This window comes from Mobula birostris, chromosome 11 (assembly GCF_030028105.1).
Source record: "Mobula birostris isolate sMobBir1 chromosome 11, sMobBir1.hap1, whole genome shotgun sequence".
Taxonomy (NCBI): domain Eukaryota; kingdom Metazoa; phylum Chordata; class Chondrichthyes; order Myliobatiformes; family Myliobatidae; genus Mobula; species Mobula birostris.
Window position 1 is genome coordinate 110,226,472 of NC_092380.1, and position 15,036 is coordinate 110,241,507.

General features: G+C 44.8%; 1 protein-coding gene across 1 annotated transcript in view; it reads left to right on the forward strand.

The window, feature by feature from the left end:
- Nucleotides 1-15,036, forward strand: part of kiaa1549la (KIAA1549-like a) — a 260,253-nt gene that overhangs the window by 109,819 nt on the left and 135,398 nt on the right. The window contains exon 9 of the mRNA XM_072271383.1: nt 3,933-4,101. Within this exon, the coding sequence (XP_072127484.1) occupies nt 3,933-4,101 (169 nt within the window). The remainder of the gene's footprint in view (nt 1-3,932; nt 4,102-15,036) is intronic.

Consider the following 15,036-nt stretch of genomic DNA (forward strand, 5'->3'; position numbering starts at 1 on the left):
CTAACCCACTACCTCACCTCACCACACTCCCGACCATCATTACTAATCCACTAACCCACCTTGCCACACTCCCAACCACCAGACTCACTAATCCACTAACCCACCTCACCACACTCCCGACCACCATTACTAATCCACTAACCCACCTCGCCACACTCCCAACCACCATTACTAGTCTACTACCCCATCTCGCCACACTCCCAACCACCATTACTAATCCTCTAACCCACCTCGCCACACTCCCAACCACCATTACTAATCCACTAACTCACCTCGCCACACTCCCAACCACCATTACTGGTCCACTACCCCACCTCACCACACTCCCAACCACCATTACTAATCTACTAACCCACCTCGGCGCACTCCCAACCACCATTACTAATCCACTACCCCACCTTGCCATACTCCCCACCGCAATTACTAATCCATTAACCCACCTCGCCACACTCCCAACCACCATTACTAATCCACTAACCCACCTCGCCACACTCCCAACCACCGTTACTAATCCACTAACCCACCTCGCCACACTCCCAACCACCATTACTAATCCACTACCCCACCCTGCCACTCTCCCAACCACCATTACTAACCCTCTAACCCACCTCGCCACACTCCCAACCACCATTACTAACCCTCTAACCCACCTTGCCACACTCTCAACCACCATTACTAATCCACTAACCCACCTCGCCACACTCCCAACCACCATTACTAATCTACTAACCCACCTCGCCACACTCCCAACCACCATTACTAATCCTCTAACCCACCTCGCCACACTCCCAACCACCATTACTAATCCTCTAACCCACCTCGCCACACTCCCAACCACCATTACTAATCCACTAACTCACCTCGCCACACTCCTGACCACCATTACTAATCCACTAACTCACCTCGCCACACTCCCAACCACCATTACTGGTCCACTAACCCACCTCGCCACACTCCCAACCACCATTACTAATCCACTACCCCATCTCGCCACACTCCCAACCACCATTACTAATCCACTAACCCACCTTGCCACACTCCCAACCACCAGACTCACTAACCCACTACCTCACCTCACCACACTCCCGACCACCATTACTAATCCACTAACCCACCTTGCCACACTCCCAACCACCAGCCTCACTAATCCACTAACCCACCTCACCACACTCCCGACCACCATTACTAATCCACTAACCCACCTCGCCACACTCCCAACCACCATTACTAGTCTACTACCCCATCTCGCCACACTCCCAACCACCACACTCACTAATCCACTACCCTACCTTGCCACACTCCCAACCGCTATTACTAATCCACTAACCCACCTCGCCACACTCCCAACCACCATTACTAATCCTCTAACCCACCTCTCCACACTCCCAACCACCATTACTAATCCACTAACTCACCTCGCCACACTCCCGACCACCATTACTAATCCACTAACTCACCTCGCCACACTCCCAACCACCATAACTAATCCACTACCCCATCTCACCACCCTCCCAACCACCATTACTAATCCACTAACCCACCTCGCCACACTCCCAACCACCATTACTAATCCACTACCCCACCCCGCCACACTCCCAACCACCATTACTAACCCTCTAACCAACCTTGCCACACTCCCAACCACCATTACAAATCCACTAACCCACCTCGCCACACTCCCAACCACCATTACTAATCTACTAACCCACCTTGCCACACTCCCAACCACCATTACTAATCCTCTAACCCACCTCGCCACACTCTCAACCACCATTACTAATCCTCTAATCCACCTCGCCACACTCTCAACCACCATTACTTTACCATTTCCTGTCAGTCACCTTGTGTACAGACACTCCTGTGCCTAACGTCACTTTATGGACATACAATCAATGTATATAAGCTACATTATGTATTTATTTTGTTTTTTTAAATTATTATTATTTGTGTTCTTTATTTTATTGTATTTTTTTGTCCTGCATCAGATCTAGAGTAACAATTATTTCATTCTCCTTTACACTGTGTACTGGAAATGACATTAAACAATCTTGAATTGTGAATGCTGAATCTTTAAAATTGATCTCATTCTCAGTAAATCTCATTGTTTACAATTTCCAGGTGAATTTGTGCACAAACGCATACAGACATGGTCGAGGGGTTCAGTTGTTGTTTAAACCAAACATCAGAATGGGGAAGAAATGTGATCCCAGTGACTTTGACCGTGGAATGATTGTTGGTGCCAGATGGGGTGGTTTGAGTATCTCAGAAAGTACTGATCCTTTCAGATTTTCATGCACAACAGTTTCTAGAGTTTACAGAGAAAGCTGTGAAAAACAAAAGACATCCAGTGAGCGGCAGTTCTGTGGGTGAAAATGTCTTGTTAGTGAGAGAGGTCAGAGGAGAATGGCCAGACTGGTTCAAGCTGACAGGAAGGTGACAGTAACTCAAATAACAATAGTGATGTGCAGAAGAGCATCTCTGAATGCACAACATATTCAGCCTTGAAGTGGTTGGGCAGAAGATCCTGAGTGTACACGTGTGCAAATAAAAGGTGCAAAAGATGAATAATGAAGCAGGGTAGACAGCCCTATTCCCTGGGTGTTAAACAGCAGAGGGCATAGGTTTAAGGTGAGAGGGGGAAAGATTAGAAGAAATTTACGAAGAAGGCTTTTTGCAAAAGGTCTGGTAGGTCCTGGAACGTGCTGCCCGGGGGAGGTGATGGAAGTAGGTACAATAGCCGTTTTTTTAAGAGGCATTTAGACAGATACATGAACTGGCAAGGAGTGGAATTGGTTCATTTTTATCTAATGTATTGAGGGACAGTGAAAAGCTTCTCTTGCATCTCTTCATGCCGATCTATCTATCTTGCTATCTATCTATCAACACAATGCAGAGTAGGTCCTTATGGCCCTTTGAGTTACATCACCCTAGCAAACCCTGACTAAACCTAACCCAATCGTGGGACAACTTACAATGACCAACAGATCTACCGGTATGTCTTTGGACTGTGGTAGAAAACAGAAAGATCTGGAGAAAACCCATACATTCCTTGGGGAGGATGTACAGACTTGACCTCTGAACGCTCCAAGCTGTAATAATGTTCTGCTAACCACTACACTACCATGGTGACCATGATGCAGTGCATTGAGGTAGAACAAGGTAGAACAATAACAATGCAGAACACAGTGTAGTGTAGGTAAATGATAAAGTGCAAGATCATAATGAGGTGGATTATGAGGTCTAGAGTCCATCACATCGTACGAAAAAGTCCCTTCAAATTTCTGTATAGATCAGATGGTATTAGTTAGATTAGCATCAGGGTCTGCACAGATATAGTGGGCCGAAGGGCCTGTTCTTGTGCTGTACTTGCATCACTTCAGATGTGTGCATGATATTGTTTCAAAGTAAGGTGAGCTCAGCAACCTGGAGAGGGTGAAATCCTGTTCGACTTGCAGAAACTGCAGGACGTCGGACTGCAAGACCCTACAGTGGATCATTGTGGTCTCCCTCACTCCTATTTGTGACACTTACTGGGAGCATTGTGAACGAAGGTCCCAGTGCATTGTTGAAGATCCCCACAATCTTTTTGACCCACTACCATCGGGAAGGAGGTACAGCAGCATCAGGACTAGGACTGCCAGACTGGGTAACAGCTTCTTCCCTCAGGCTGTGAGACTAATGGATACCCTGCCACCTCTGAGATCCCATCACTTGGATCACAAGCTGTACACTGTTTACCAATGCTGCGCATTATGTGTGTTTTGAATTATATTTTACTAACTTATTTATGTTAACATTTTGTTTTATGTGCTGTGTGTGGTATATGTTTTGTGGGTGCACTGTTGTCTGGAGGAACGTCGTTTCATTTGGTTGTAAATATGTACAGTCAGTCGGATGACAATAAACTTGAACTTGAGCTTGTTTTCCCGCAGATTTTGAACACGTCGGTGTTGGAGAGCTCCACGGCGGTCTCCATGGTGTACATGGTGAGAAATCAGAGCGCGCTGCTCAACGGCACTGCCGCCAGCGGCCTTCTGCATCACCTGACACCTGCCGAGCTGGGATACTACCTCGCCTACCCCCCTCTGACCCTGGCTGAGCGTAAGTAGCCTCCCGTCACCCTTCACTTTGTCCAGCGTTTGAACCTTAATGCTGAAAATTGTGTGTTAATGTCGCGCAGTTTGGGGTCAAAGCATTTCTGGTGGTATGTGATTTAAGGCTTCTGTATCTTCAGCCCAACCCATGAACACTACCTCACTATTTTCCCTTTTTATTGCCTTATTATGTTAATTTTATATACTTCTTTTTGTAGCTTATAGAAATTTTTTATGTATTGCACTGTACTGCTGCTGCAAAATGACAAACTTCATGACATACTGTGAGGCCTTCCGTCGGTCAGGGTCAACCACGGACGTTACGTCCCAGCTGATTATGTGATACCCAAGCCTGGGCAGTACGACAAGGAGAGCAAACCGTTGCCTGTGCACCGGGCTCCCCCTCTCCACACAGCTGATGAATCCAAAGGAATGGCAGAGTCTGGTACAATTTTGCACCAGCGATGTTGCAGGAGTGTGTCACTGTATGTCAGTAGTAATTATCCCGATTCTGATTCTGACGGGAGGGTGGGGAAGAGGTGCTGACAGGGCCTCTGGAGGGGAGGCTGGTTTCTGTGATGTGCTGAGCTGTGTCCACAACTCTCCACAGTCTGAGAAATAGAATCACTATCAAGTTTAATACCACCGACATATATTGTGGAATTTGTTGCTTTTGCAATACATCAAAAAATGATTAATTTCAACAAGAAATATATATTAAAAAATTAAATAAGCAGTGCAAAAAAAGAGGAAAAATAGTGAAGCCGTGTACGTGGGTTCCTTGTCCATTCAGAGATCTGATGACAGAGGGAGAAACTGTGATACCAAGTTGGGATGCCTCCAATTGGATGCTTGCTGTGGGGCACCTATGAAAATGTTGAGGGCTGCAGGAGACATGATAAATTTCTTTAGCCTTTCAGATGATTACCATGCCAGGATATTACAGGATCTGCGACTGACGTGTAGTGGAGCTGAGGTTTAGATCTGCTGTGGTGGAGGTGGCTGCAGGGTCTGTTTGACTTATTAACGTGCCTAGCCTTGTTTCTCTGCACCGTAGCAGTGAAGAAAATACCTCTGTCACCAGCAACATATGCGCTAGGAGTAAATTCAAATTTTCCAAGCTTCATTTGCATTATTATGTTTCCTTGAATACAATTGACTATAATTTAGGCACCAATTAAAACAAAGAAAATCAGGTGGTATTGGAATCATGAAGAATGTTGGATTTGCAGATACATTCACTTGCTTCCTTAAGCCCATCACCCGTACCGAGGCATAGGCCATTGAAAGCAGCTCGACAGAGTCCTCTGTCCTGGGCTAGTCTCTCAAGTTGTCCCTAGGTGTAGCCCATCTTCAAAGATCCTTCTTCTCCCAGGGATGAGGTTTCTGGAGCTTCTGTTGGTGTTTCTGTTGCTCTGGGTTTTTATGGGATGGTGTTACTAGTCCCATGCCCTAGTTCCTCGACATCCACATCACTGAGGATCTCATGTGTTCTGTACATACCAGCTGTATGGTGAAAAAAGCACAACAGTGCCTCTTTCACCTCAGACGGTTGAGGAAGTTTGATATGGGCCCCCAAATCTTAAGAACTTCCTACAGGGGCACAACTGAGAGCATCCTGACTGGCTGCATCACTGCCTGGTATGGGAACTGTGTCTCCCTTAATCATAGGGCTCTGCTGAGAGTGATGCGGACAGCCCAGAACATCTGTAGATGTGAACTTCCCATGATTCAGGACATTTACAAAGACAAGTGTGAAAAAGGGGCGTGAAGGATCATTGGGGACCTGAGTCACCCCAACCACAAACTGTTCCAGCTGCTACCATCTGGGAAGCAGCAGCATAAAAGCCAGAACCAACAGGTTCTGGGAACAGCTTTTTCCAGCAGGCCATCAGGCTGATTAACTCACGCTAACTTGAGTGTATTTCTATGTTGCATTGACTGTTCTATTTATTATAAATTACTATGATTGCACATTGCACATTTAGACAGTGATGTAACGTAAAGATTTTTACTCCTCACGTATTTGAAGGATGTAAAAAATAAAGTCAATTCAATTCAATTCACCTCTTCTGGGGCATAGACCACCGACAGCAGTTCACCTGAGTCCTCCGTCCTTGGCCAGTCTTTCAAGTTGTCCCCCGGTGTAGCCCATCTTCAAAGATCCTTCCTCTCCCAGGATGAGGCCATCGGATCTTTTGTTGGCATAGCTCTGGGTTTTTGTGGGATGGGGTTGCTAGTCCCATACCCAAGCCTCCTTTTGCAGCCGGGGCAGAGTTGCAGAGGTGGAGAGGTGGATGCTGGATAATTAAGACAGTGCTTCTCAGTGGGGGGGCTTATCAACGCTGAAGGAATTTCCTTAACACACATTCCTGATTAAATAGTGTGCACAAGATTCCTTAAACATTTGGAGGTGCAGGCATTAAAAGAACACCTGATTTTCGCATTTGTTTATACAGAAGAAGATACAATTTTGCAGTCCCATAGTGCCTCTCCACAATGTCCCCAATTAGGTTGCATCCAATGCGCTACTTTAAAGGCAGGTCTATAAACACAAGAGATTCTGTCGATGCTGCACCATGATCTGGACCAGCTGGGAAAAAAGTCAGACAGATTTTAACACAGACAAGTGTGAGGTTTATTTATTTATTTACGGTATTTAGAGAGGCAGCGTGGAACAGGCCATTCTGGCCTGACAAGCCGCACTGCCCAACAAACCACCTGATTACCCTAGCCCAATCACAGGGCAATTCACAATGTCCAATTAACCTACTAAACGGTACGTCTTTGGAGCATGGGAGGTAACTGGAGCACCCAGAGGAAACCCGTGCATTCACGGGGAGGACGTACAAACTCCTTACAGACAGCATTGGAATTGAACTCTGAACTCCGGCGCCCCTTGATGTCATCACGTCACACTAACCGCTGTGCTACTGTGGCTCTCCAGGTGTTGCTCTTTGGGAGGACAAACCAGGGCAGAGAAATGCAGTAGGACTGAGGGATCCAGGAATACATATCACTGACTCCATGAAAGTGGTATCACAGGTAAATGGGGTCATAAAGAGAGCTTTTGGCACATTTGCCTTCATAAATCTTTCTTTCTTTTTTCCTTTTCAATCTTTTTATTAGCTTCATAAATATAAACATAACGTAGCAATAGTACAAATTGTTGGAAATACATTGTTATACTTAAAATGAGTAATTATAAAACCAAATAGTATAAATTGACAAAACTCCCGATCGTGTAGGATAACAATGAATAATACAGGACAAAAAAAAACTGGAGAAAAATCATGAAAAAGAAAAAAAAAGAAAAAAAACAAACCCCACGCCCCAAAAAAACTAAACTAAACAGAATTAGTCAACTAAACTAAAAGACTTGGGCAATTCTAACAACGTAAAAATGGAAGAAAAGAAAACCTTAATGTTGACGACTCCATTACCCTCAACCAACAGTACAGAGAAGTAAAATAAGTTTGGAAATGGTCAAATTACATCATATGAAAATGCTGAATGAATGGCCTCCAAGTTTTTTCAAATTTAATGGAAGGGTCATAAACCACACTTCTAATTTTTTCCAAATTCAAACACAACATAGTTTGTGAAAACCAGTGAAATACAGTAGGAGGGTTAATCTCTTTCCAATTCAGCAAAATGGATCTTCATTAAAGTAGGAAATGCAATCATCCGGCGAGCTGAAGAGGTTAAATGATTTGAGTCTATCATTGGTAATCCAAAAACAGCAGTAATTGGATGAGGTTGTAAATCTATATTCAAAACTGTTGAAATAATATCAAAAATATCTTCCCAATATTTTTCCAACAAAGGACATGACCCAAACATGTGAGTTAAAGAGGCTATCTCGGAATGACATCTATCACATATAGGATTAATATAAGAATAATAACGAGATAGTGCACTACTTTAAACTGTATCAACACATGTTTAGACATAAATCAAAGTATTGAGTACAGGAGTTGGGATATTATATTGAAGTTGTATAGGACATCGGTGAGGCCAGATCTGGAGTACTGATTGCAGGAGAATGAGGGGAGATTTCATGGAGGTAGACAAAATTACGAGGGGTATAGATAGGGAGACAAGTCCTGGTTATGCAATCAGTGACATCTGAAGAGTATTGATAATGGCGGGGGTCACCCATCTTGTAAAGAAGAAGGTAATGGCAAACCCCTGCTGTAGATTTGCCAAGAAGAACCATGATCACCCACATCATATGACATGGCACATATTGAAGATGATAATAATGCAAGCAGGCTTTTTTCACTGAGACTAGTGAGACTAGAACTCAGGGTCATTGGTTAAGGGTGAAAGGTGAAGTATTTAAGAGGAAACTGAGGGGGAACTTCTTCACTCAGAGGATTGTGTGAGTGTGGAATGAGCTGCCAGCAGAAATGCTGGATGCGGGTTCAAATTCAACATTTAAGAGAAGATTGGATAAGTACATGGATGGGGTGGATAGAGAGGGCTACAGTCCAGGTGCAACTAGATGGGGCTAGGCAGAATAACGGTACAGTGTAGACTAGATGGGCTGAAGGGCCTGTTTCTGTGCTGTAGTGTTCTATCACTCTATTCAGCTAATTGGATTGTAACTTCCTTTTTTAATAAATGAAAAATATTTGCTATTTTCCAATTTAATAAAACTTTCCCTAATCTGAGGGAATCCTGTAAAGTTAAAACCAATATAACAATTATCTCGATGTCCTCTCACTTTGAGACCCAAGGATGAAGCTGATCAGGACCTGGAGACATGTTATCATTGAACACCTTGTGCCCTTGTGATTGTGATGCGTGCACAGCAGCAATGAAATACATACCTGCAGCAGCATCAGATGAGCAGCAGAAGCATATCTCTTTTATAAGAAAGAACATAATTCAAACAAAAATGTCCATTTTAGTCCCAAGTGTTGGAAGTGGTCATAGTGTTGCTATAGTGAGGTCGCGATTATGGATGTGCCAGTCGGTTCGAGAACTGAATGGTTGGAAGAAAGTAACTGTTCTTGAACCTGGTGGTGGGGACTTATTCATTCATTCATTTATCTATCTATCTGTTTGTTTGTTTATTTAGTGGTACAGCGCAGAGCAGGCCCTTGTGGCCCTTCGAGCCATACAACCCCTGACAGGCCTGATTAACCCTAACCTAATCACAGGAAAATTTACAAGGAGCAATAAACTTTCCTGGTATGTGTTTGGACTGTGGGAGGAAACTGGAGCACGCAGGGAAAACCTGCTCGGTTCATGGTGACAACGTGCAGACCCCTTTCAGAAACGCACAGGAATTGAACTCCAAACTCTGGGATGCCTCAAAGGTTCAAAGATTCAAAGGTTCATTTTATTGTCAGAGTATGCATGTACAATGCAACTCTGATATTCGTCTTCTCCAGATGAAATACAGAAAGACCACGGGAATTGTTGAAAGAAAAGTCATCGATTCCACCCATGGAATGAAAAGAAAAGGAACAAAACTTGTAAGCCCCCAAATCACCCACCCCTCTCAGCAGACAAAAACAGCAACAATAACAATCTGACCCCCTGACTCGCAGAAAAAAACAGGGACAATAGCAACAAATCCACAACCCCTCCCCGCAGAAAAAACAGGAACAATAGCAACATATCCACAACCTCTCCCCACAGAAAAAACAGGAACAATAGCAACATATCCACAACCCGTCCCCACAGAAAAAAACAGCGGCAATAACAATCCCGACCCACTCACTCGCAGAAAAAACAGCTACAATAGCATCAGAGCCACCAATCCGCCTCTCATAGACAAAAACTAACAGGTCACCCACCCGCCAATCGGCCGCAAGAAAGGAAACTGCACAGAACTGAAGGCGACCAATTTACAGTACAGTCCAATAATCACATAGATCCCAGAATATTGGAAACATCTTACCGTCAGCATACGAGGAGAGCAGCTGCATGAGCGCAGTCCTTCCATGAGGACTGACCGCCACGCCGGGTCCGGACACCGCTGACCATCATCATCCTGGTGGCCTCCTTTGGGAGCAATCGCTGACCCCTCCCCCCTGCATTCACCTCAATGCTTCAATCTTCCACACTGCTGTGAGGTCAAGTCATTCAAGATCCCACACCCCAACCCTGGTCCTTTCCAGGGGGTCACCTCATGTTCTCATTCCTTTTTGGGTCCCTGTCTCTGATCTTCCCCCTGAGGCAGCTCTCCGGACACAGCCGAGCACTAGATCATTCGATCGAGTTCAGAACTGCATGCCTCAGATTCCAGCAGTTTCTGTGACACAAACAAGACAAAAAGAACAAGCAGAAGACGTAGAAAAAGTGACATAATTGAAGACATTGGCTATCTGGAAGACCTCGGCTGAGGAATCGCTGTTCGTTGGCGCCATCTATAATATCGTCGCGCCAGCTGCTACACTACCATGGTGCTTGTAACTTGTCCTGACTTCGGGTTTCTGTACCACCTGCCTGATGGTAACGGTGAGAAGGTGGTACGTCCTGGAGGGTGGGGATCTTTGACAATGGATAAGCAAGAGAAAGTCTGCAGATGCTGGAAATCCAAGCAGCACACACAGAATGCTGGAGGAACTCAGCAGGCCAGGCAGCATCTATGGAAAAGAGTACAGTCGACATTTCGGGCCGAGACCCTTCAGCAGGACTGGAGAAAAAAAAGATGAGGTGTCAGAGTAAGCAGAGCCTTCTGTCGATATTAACGTGATGTATTGGGCTGAGTCTGCAGCATTCGAATTACATTACCAGACAATGATGTAACCATTCAGGACACTGTCAAACCTGTAGATGCATTGGGCAGGGTCAACTACATTACACAGTGTTTTAGACCTGAAATGTTAACTGTCGTTCTTCTCACAGATGCTGCCTGATCCACTGTTTCCAGCATTCTCAGAATTTATTCCTTAATCCTCAGACACAGGAGCAAGGGACTGATCATTGATCAATATCCACAAAATGCTGGAGAAACTCAGCAGGTCAGGCAGCATCTACAGAGAGGGAAGAACAGTCGATGTTTTGGCCCAAGGCCCTTCATCAGGGCTGGAAGCGGAAGCAGGAAGAAGTCAGAATAAGAAGGTGGGGAGGATACAAGCTGTCAGGTGAAGCCATCGAAGGGGAAAGCTGGGTGGGTAGGGAAGGGGGAAAGAAATGTGAAGCTGGGAAAGGATAGACTTTCTGTTGCGAGTTACAGCAATTAAAGGACGTTTTTCACCATTCAGTAAAGAGGCTGAACTTGATTCTGAAAACTGCAGGCTGCTCCCCATTGCGAGCGAGGGAACATGTGCAAAGCTCCTTTAAACAGGAAAGTGATTCCAACCAGAGATACAAGAGATTCTGCAGATGCTGGAAACCCAGAGCAACACACACAAAATGCTGGAGAAACTCGGCAGGTTCAGGCAACAACTTTGGAGAGGAATGAACTGGTCGATGTTTCAGGATGAGGCCACTCAGCTACCTTCCCCTTCATTTGGTCTCATCTATCACCTGCCTGCTTGCACACATCACCCGCCTCTCACCATCTTATTCTGGCTTCTGCCCCCTTCCTTTGCAGTCCAGGTGAATGGCCTGGAATCTCAACTGCTCACTCCCTCCATGGGTGCTGCCTGACTCGCTGAGTTCCTCCAGCATTTTAAAGTTCAATTATCAACAAATGGATGTGTCACTATATACTACCCTGAAATTCATTTTCTTGAGGGCATTCACAGTAGATACAAAGAAACACATTAGAATCAATGAAAAATAAGATGCAGTGAAAGTGTAGCAGTTAGCGCGGTGTTTGTACAGCTGGGGGCATCGAAGTTTCAAGTTCAACTCCAGAGTAAGTAAAGGCATCTGTTAGTCTTGCGAGACCATGGATCTGCGCCTGGAAAGTCTTCACTCTCCAGGGCGCAGGCCTGGGCAAGGTTGTATGGAAGACCAGCAGTTGCCCATGCTGCAAGTCTCCCCTCTCCACGACACCAATGTTGTCCAAGGGAAAGGCATTAGGACCCATACAGCTTGGCACCAGTGTTGTCGTAGAGCAGTGTGTGATTAAGTGCCTTGCTCAAGGACACAACACGTTGCCTCAGCCTTCAGTTCGCTAGTCCAATGCCTTAACCACTTGGCCATGTGCCACACAATTCCCCATCCCCTATAATCAGGCTTGCACATTCCTTCTCATATCTGCATGGGTTTCCGCCAGGTGCTCTGGTTTCCTCCCACAGTCCAAAGACATACCGGTTGGTAGGTTAATTGGTCATTGTAAATTGTCCTGTGATTAGGCTCGGGTTAAATCGGTGGGTTGCATGGCAGGGTTGGTGGGGGTGGGGGTGTTGTGTGGTTTGGGAGGACTTGTTCGGTATCTCTAAATAAAATAAAATAAATAAAATCTACACTTTGTGTGTGTTACTGCTTCCCTGACTGGGAACATTTAGCGAGGAGCGAAAACATTATCGTAATGAGATGTATAATGGTAATTGGACTCTGCTGGTGAAGAGAGTTATACAATATAAATATTTCCCATAAAAGTATTATTTTATATTTTGGGAAGAAGAAGGCTTCAGCGTCGTCACTTGCCAGGTTCCGATGACTATACTTTATCAAATGCTTTTAAAAATAAGCAATTGATTTACGTTAACTGAATATTAAATCCCTGTTTATGTATGCAGAGGGAGAATGAAGGATGTGGAACACAGGTTGTTAAAATGCTAATGAATTGCCCTCCATTTTACTTCCTCGTGGATTGTACAATACAATCAATCTTTTTTTTAAATTCATGCTTGAGGTACAGGGTTTCTGGTTATGCGAGAATTTATTCTGTGGCAGCTAATTGCCCTTGGAAAGGTGACATTGATTCTGACTGTTACTATAAGGGGAGGTTGGCTTCCAAGCACAGAAATCAGGTGGGTGAGCAGGTTATAACGAAAAGAATGAGGGGATCTCACTGAAAGCTGTCAAATATTGAAAAGACAAGATAGTGTGGTGGGTCTTCTGGTTTAAGGTGGCGCTACTGAAGGTGAGCAACAGCTTGCGGGTACTTTGAAAGGTAAAGAATTTGACTAAAAACATTACTAACATCATCTTTAATGAAGTAAATTGCCGTAAGCTATCACCACAAACAATGAAGAGGTGAGTGAAAGCGAAGAGAATTCGAGGGATGAGCCATGCTGGTGCGTCCCAAGTTGACACAGATAGAGTTGGAGTGAATGATTCAGAGAGGAGGAGTCAAGGCAGAGGGGATTTGGTGGTGTCCAACTAACCGCAATGCAAGGTTGGATCACTCTAAGCACCGAGATGATTTGGAGAGGCCGAGAATGGCTTTGGGCTGGATGGCAAGTTCCAGGCCCAATGCATTTTGATGTATTGGGGCCTGGGTCCTAATGCAAGGCGCAATCCACTCTTTGGACAATTTAAATGCTGGCCCAGATAGGCTGGAAAGGCAGGCTGTTGGGACTGGAGGTGAGAGTTGGGTCGATTTTGCTCGCTCTCCCAGGATGTTCAATCCGCTCTCTGCGGTGCCGAGGCTGTGAGACTGTTCCGGCTGTTGTGCTGCATGTCTGCGAGCTTTGCGGAAATTTGCCGTGCTAATATGAACAGAGACTGAGGCTTTGGGTCTACCTCGGGCTGCTCCAGGGATTCAGATCTGAGGACTCAATTTGGTTGGCAATGTTGTTGCTCGCTTCTATTGTCTGCATGATTTGTGTTTTTTTTCTCGTTCTCTGCGCATCGGGTGTTGGTCTTTATTTTTTTAAATTGGGTTCTTTTGGGTTTCTTGCCTTGTGGCTGCTTGTAAGCAAACAAATCTCAAAGCTGTATAATTTATACTTTCTTTGATAATAAAAGTAATTTGAGAACTTTGAACATGGAGAGGATGTTTCCAATAGTGGGAGAGTCCAGAAGCAGAGGCCACAGCCTCTGAATAGAGGGACATCCACTTAGAACAGAGATGATGAGGAATTTCTTTAGTTAGAGGGTAGTGAATCTGTGGAATTCATTGCCACAGGCAACTGTGAGGCAAGTCATTGGATATATTTAGAGTAGAAGTTGATAGGTTCTTGTTTGTTCAGGGCATCAAACATTACAAAGAGAAGGCAGGAGAATGGGTTTCAGAGGAATAATAAATCAGCCACGATGGAATGCTGGAGCAGATTCAATGGCCTGAATGGTCTTTTTCTGTTCCTATGTCTTGCAGTATAATGGTCTTATGGAATTGACTAGAAACCTATCGAATATTGAAAGGCCTAGATAGAGTGTAGAACGGACTTGATGGGCAGAATGGCCTAATTCTGGTCCTATATCTTATGGTCTGAGGTGTTTTAAAGGGCTGCAGCACACTTAGGAAGGTTTGCAGAGGTTCCTTTTCACAAAAATAATTAGATTGTTTATAATATATACAAGTAAACACAACAAGGAACTGCTAGTCTCAACTTTCATCAAGTCATGCAGCAGGGAAACATGCCGTTTGGCTCAAGTAGCATTGCTGTCCAAGATGGCCCATGTAAGCTATTCCCGTTTGCCAGTGTAGGCCGATTTCACTTGGAACCTTTCCTCTCCATGTACCTATCCACGTACTCTCTAAATGTTGTTCATGTACCTGCCTCAACCACTTTCTCAGGCAGCTCATTCCACCCTCTGGGTGAAAGATATCCTTCAGGTTCCGATTATACTGCTCTCCTCTGCCCTTGAGTTCTTCAATCCCCAGCACTGGGGGAAAAAGACTGCGTGCTGTATCTATGCAGCTCATGATTGTATACAGCACCCCTCTGTAAAATCATCCCTCATTCTCACGCAAGATGCTGGTAGAAACAGCAGGTCGGGCACCATCTAAGGAGAAGAATGTACAGTTGATGTTTCAGGCCAAGACCTATCATCAGGACTTCCAGCACAATCCTTGCTGATTTGATTTGATGCAAACAGCGGATTTCATGTATGTTTCGATGTACGTGACAAATAAAGCAAC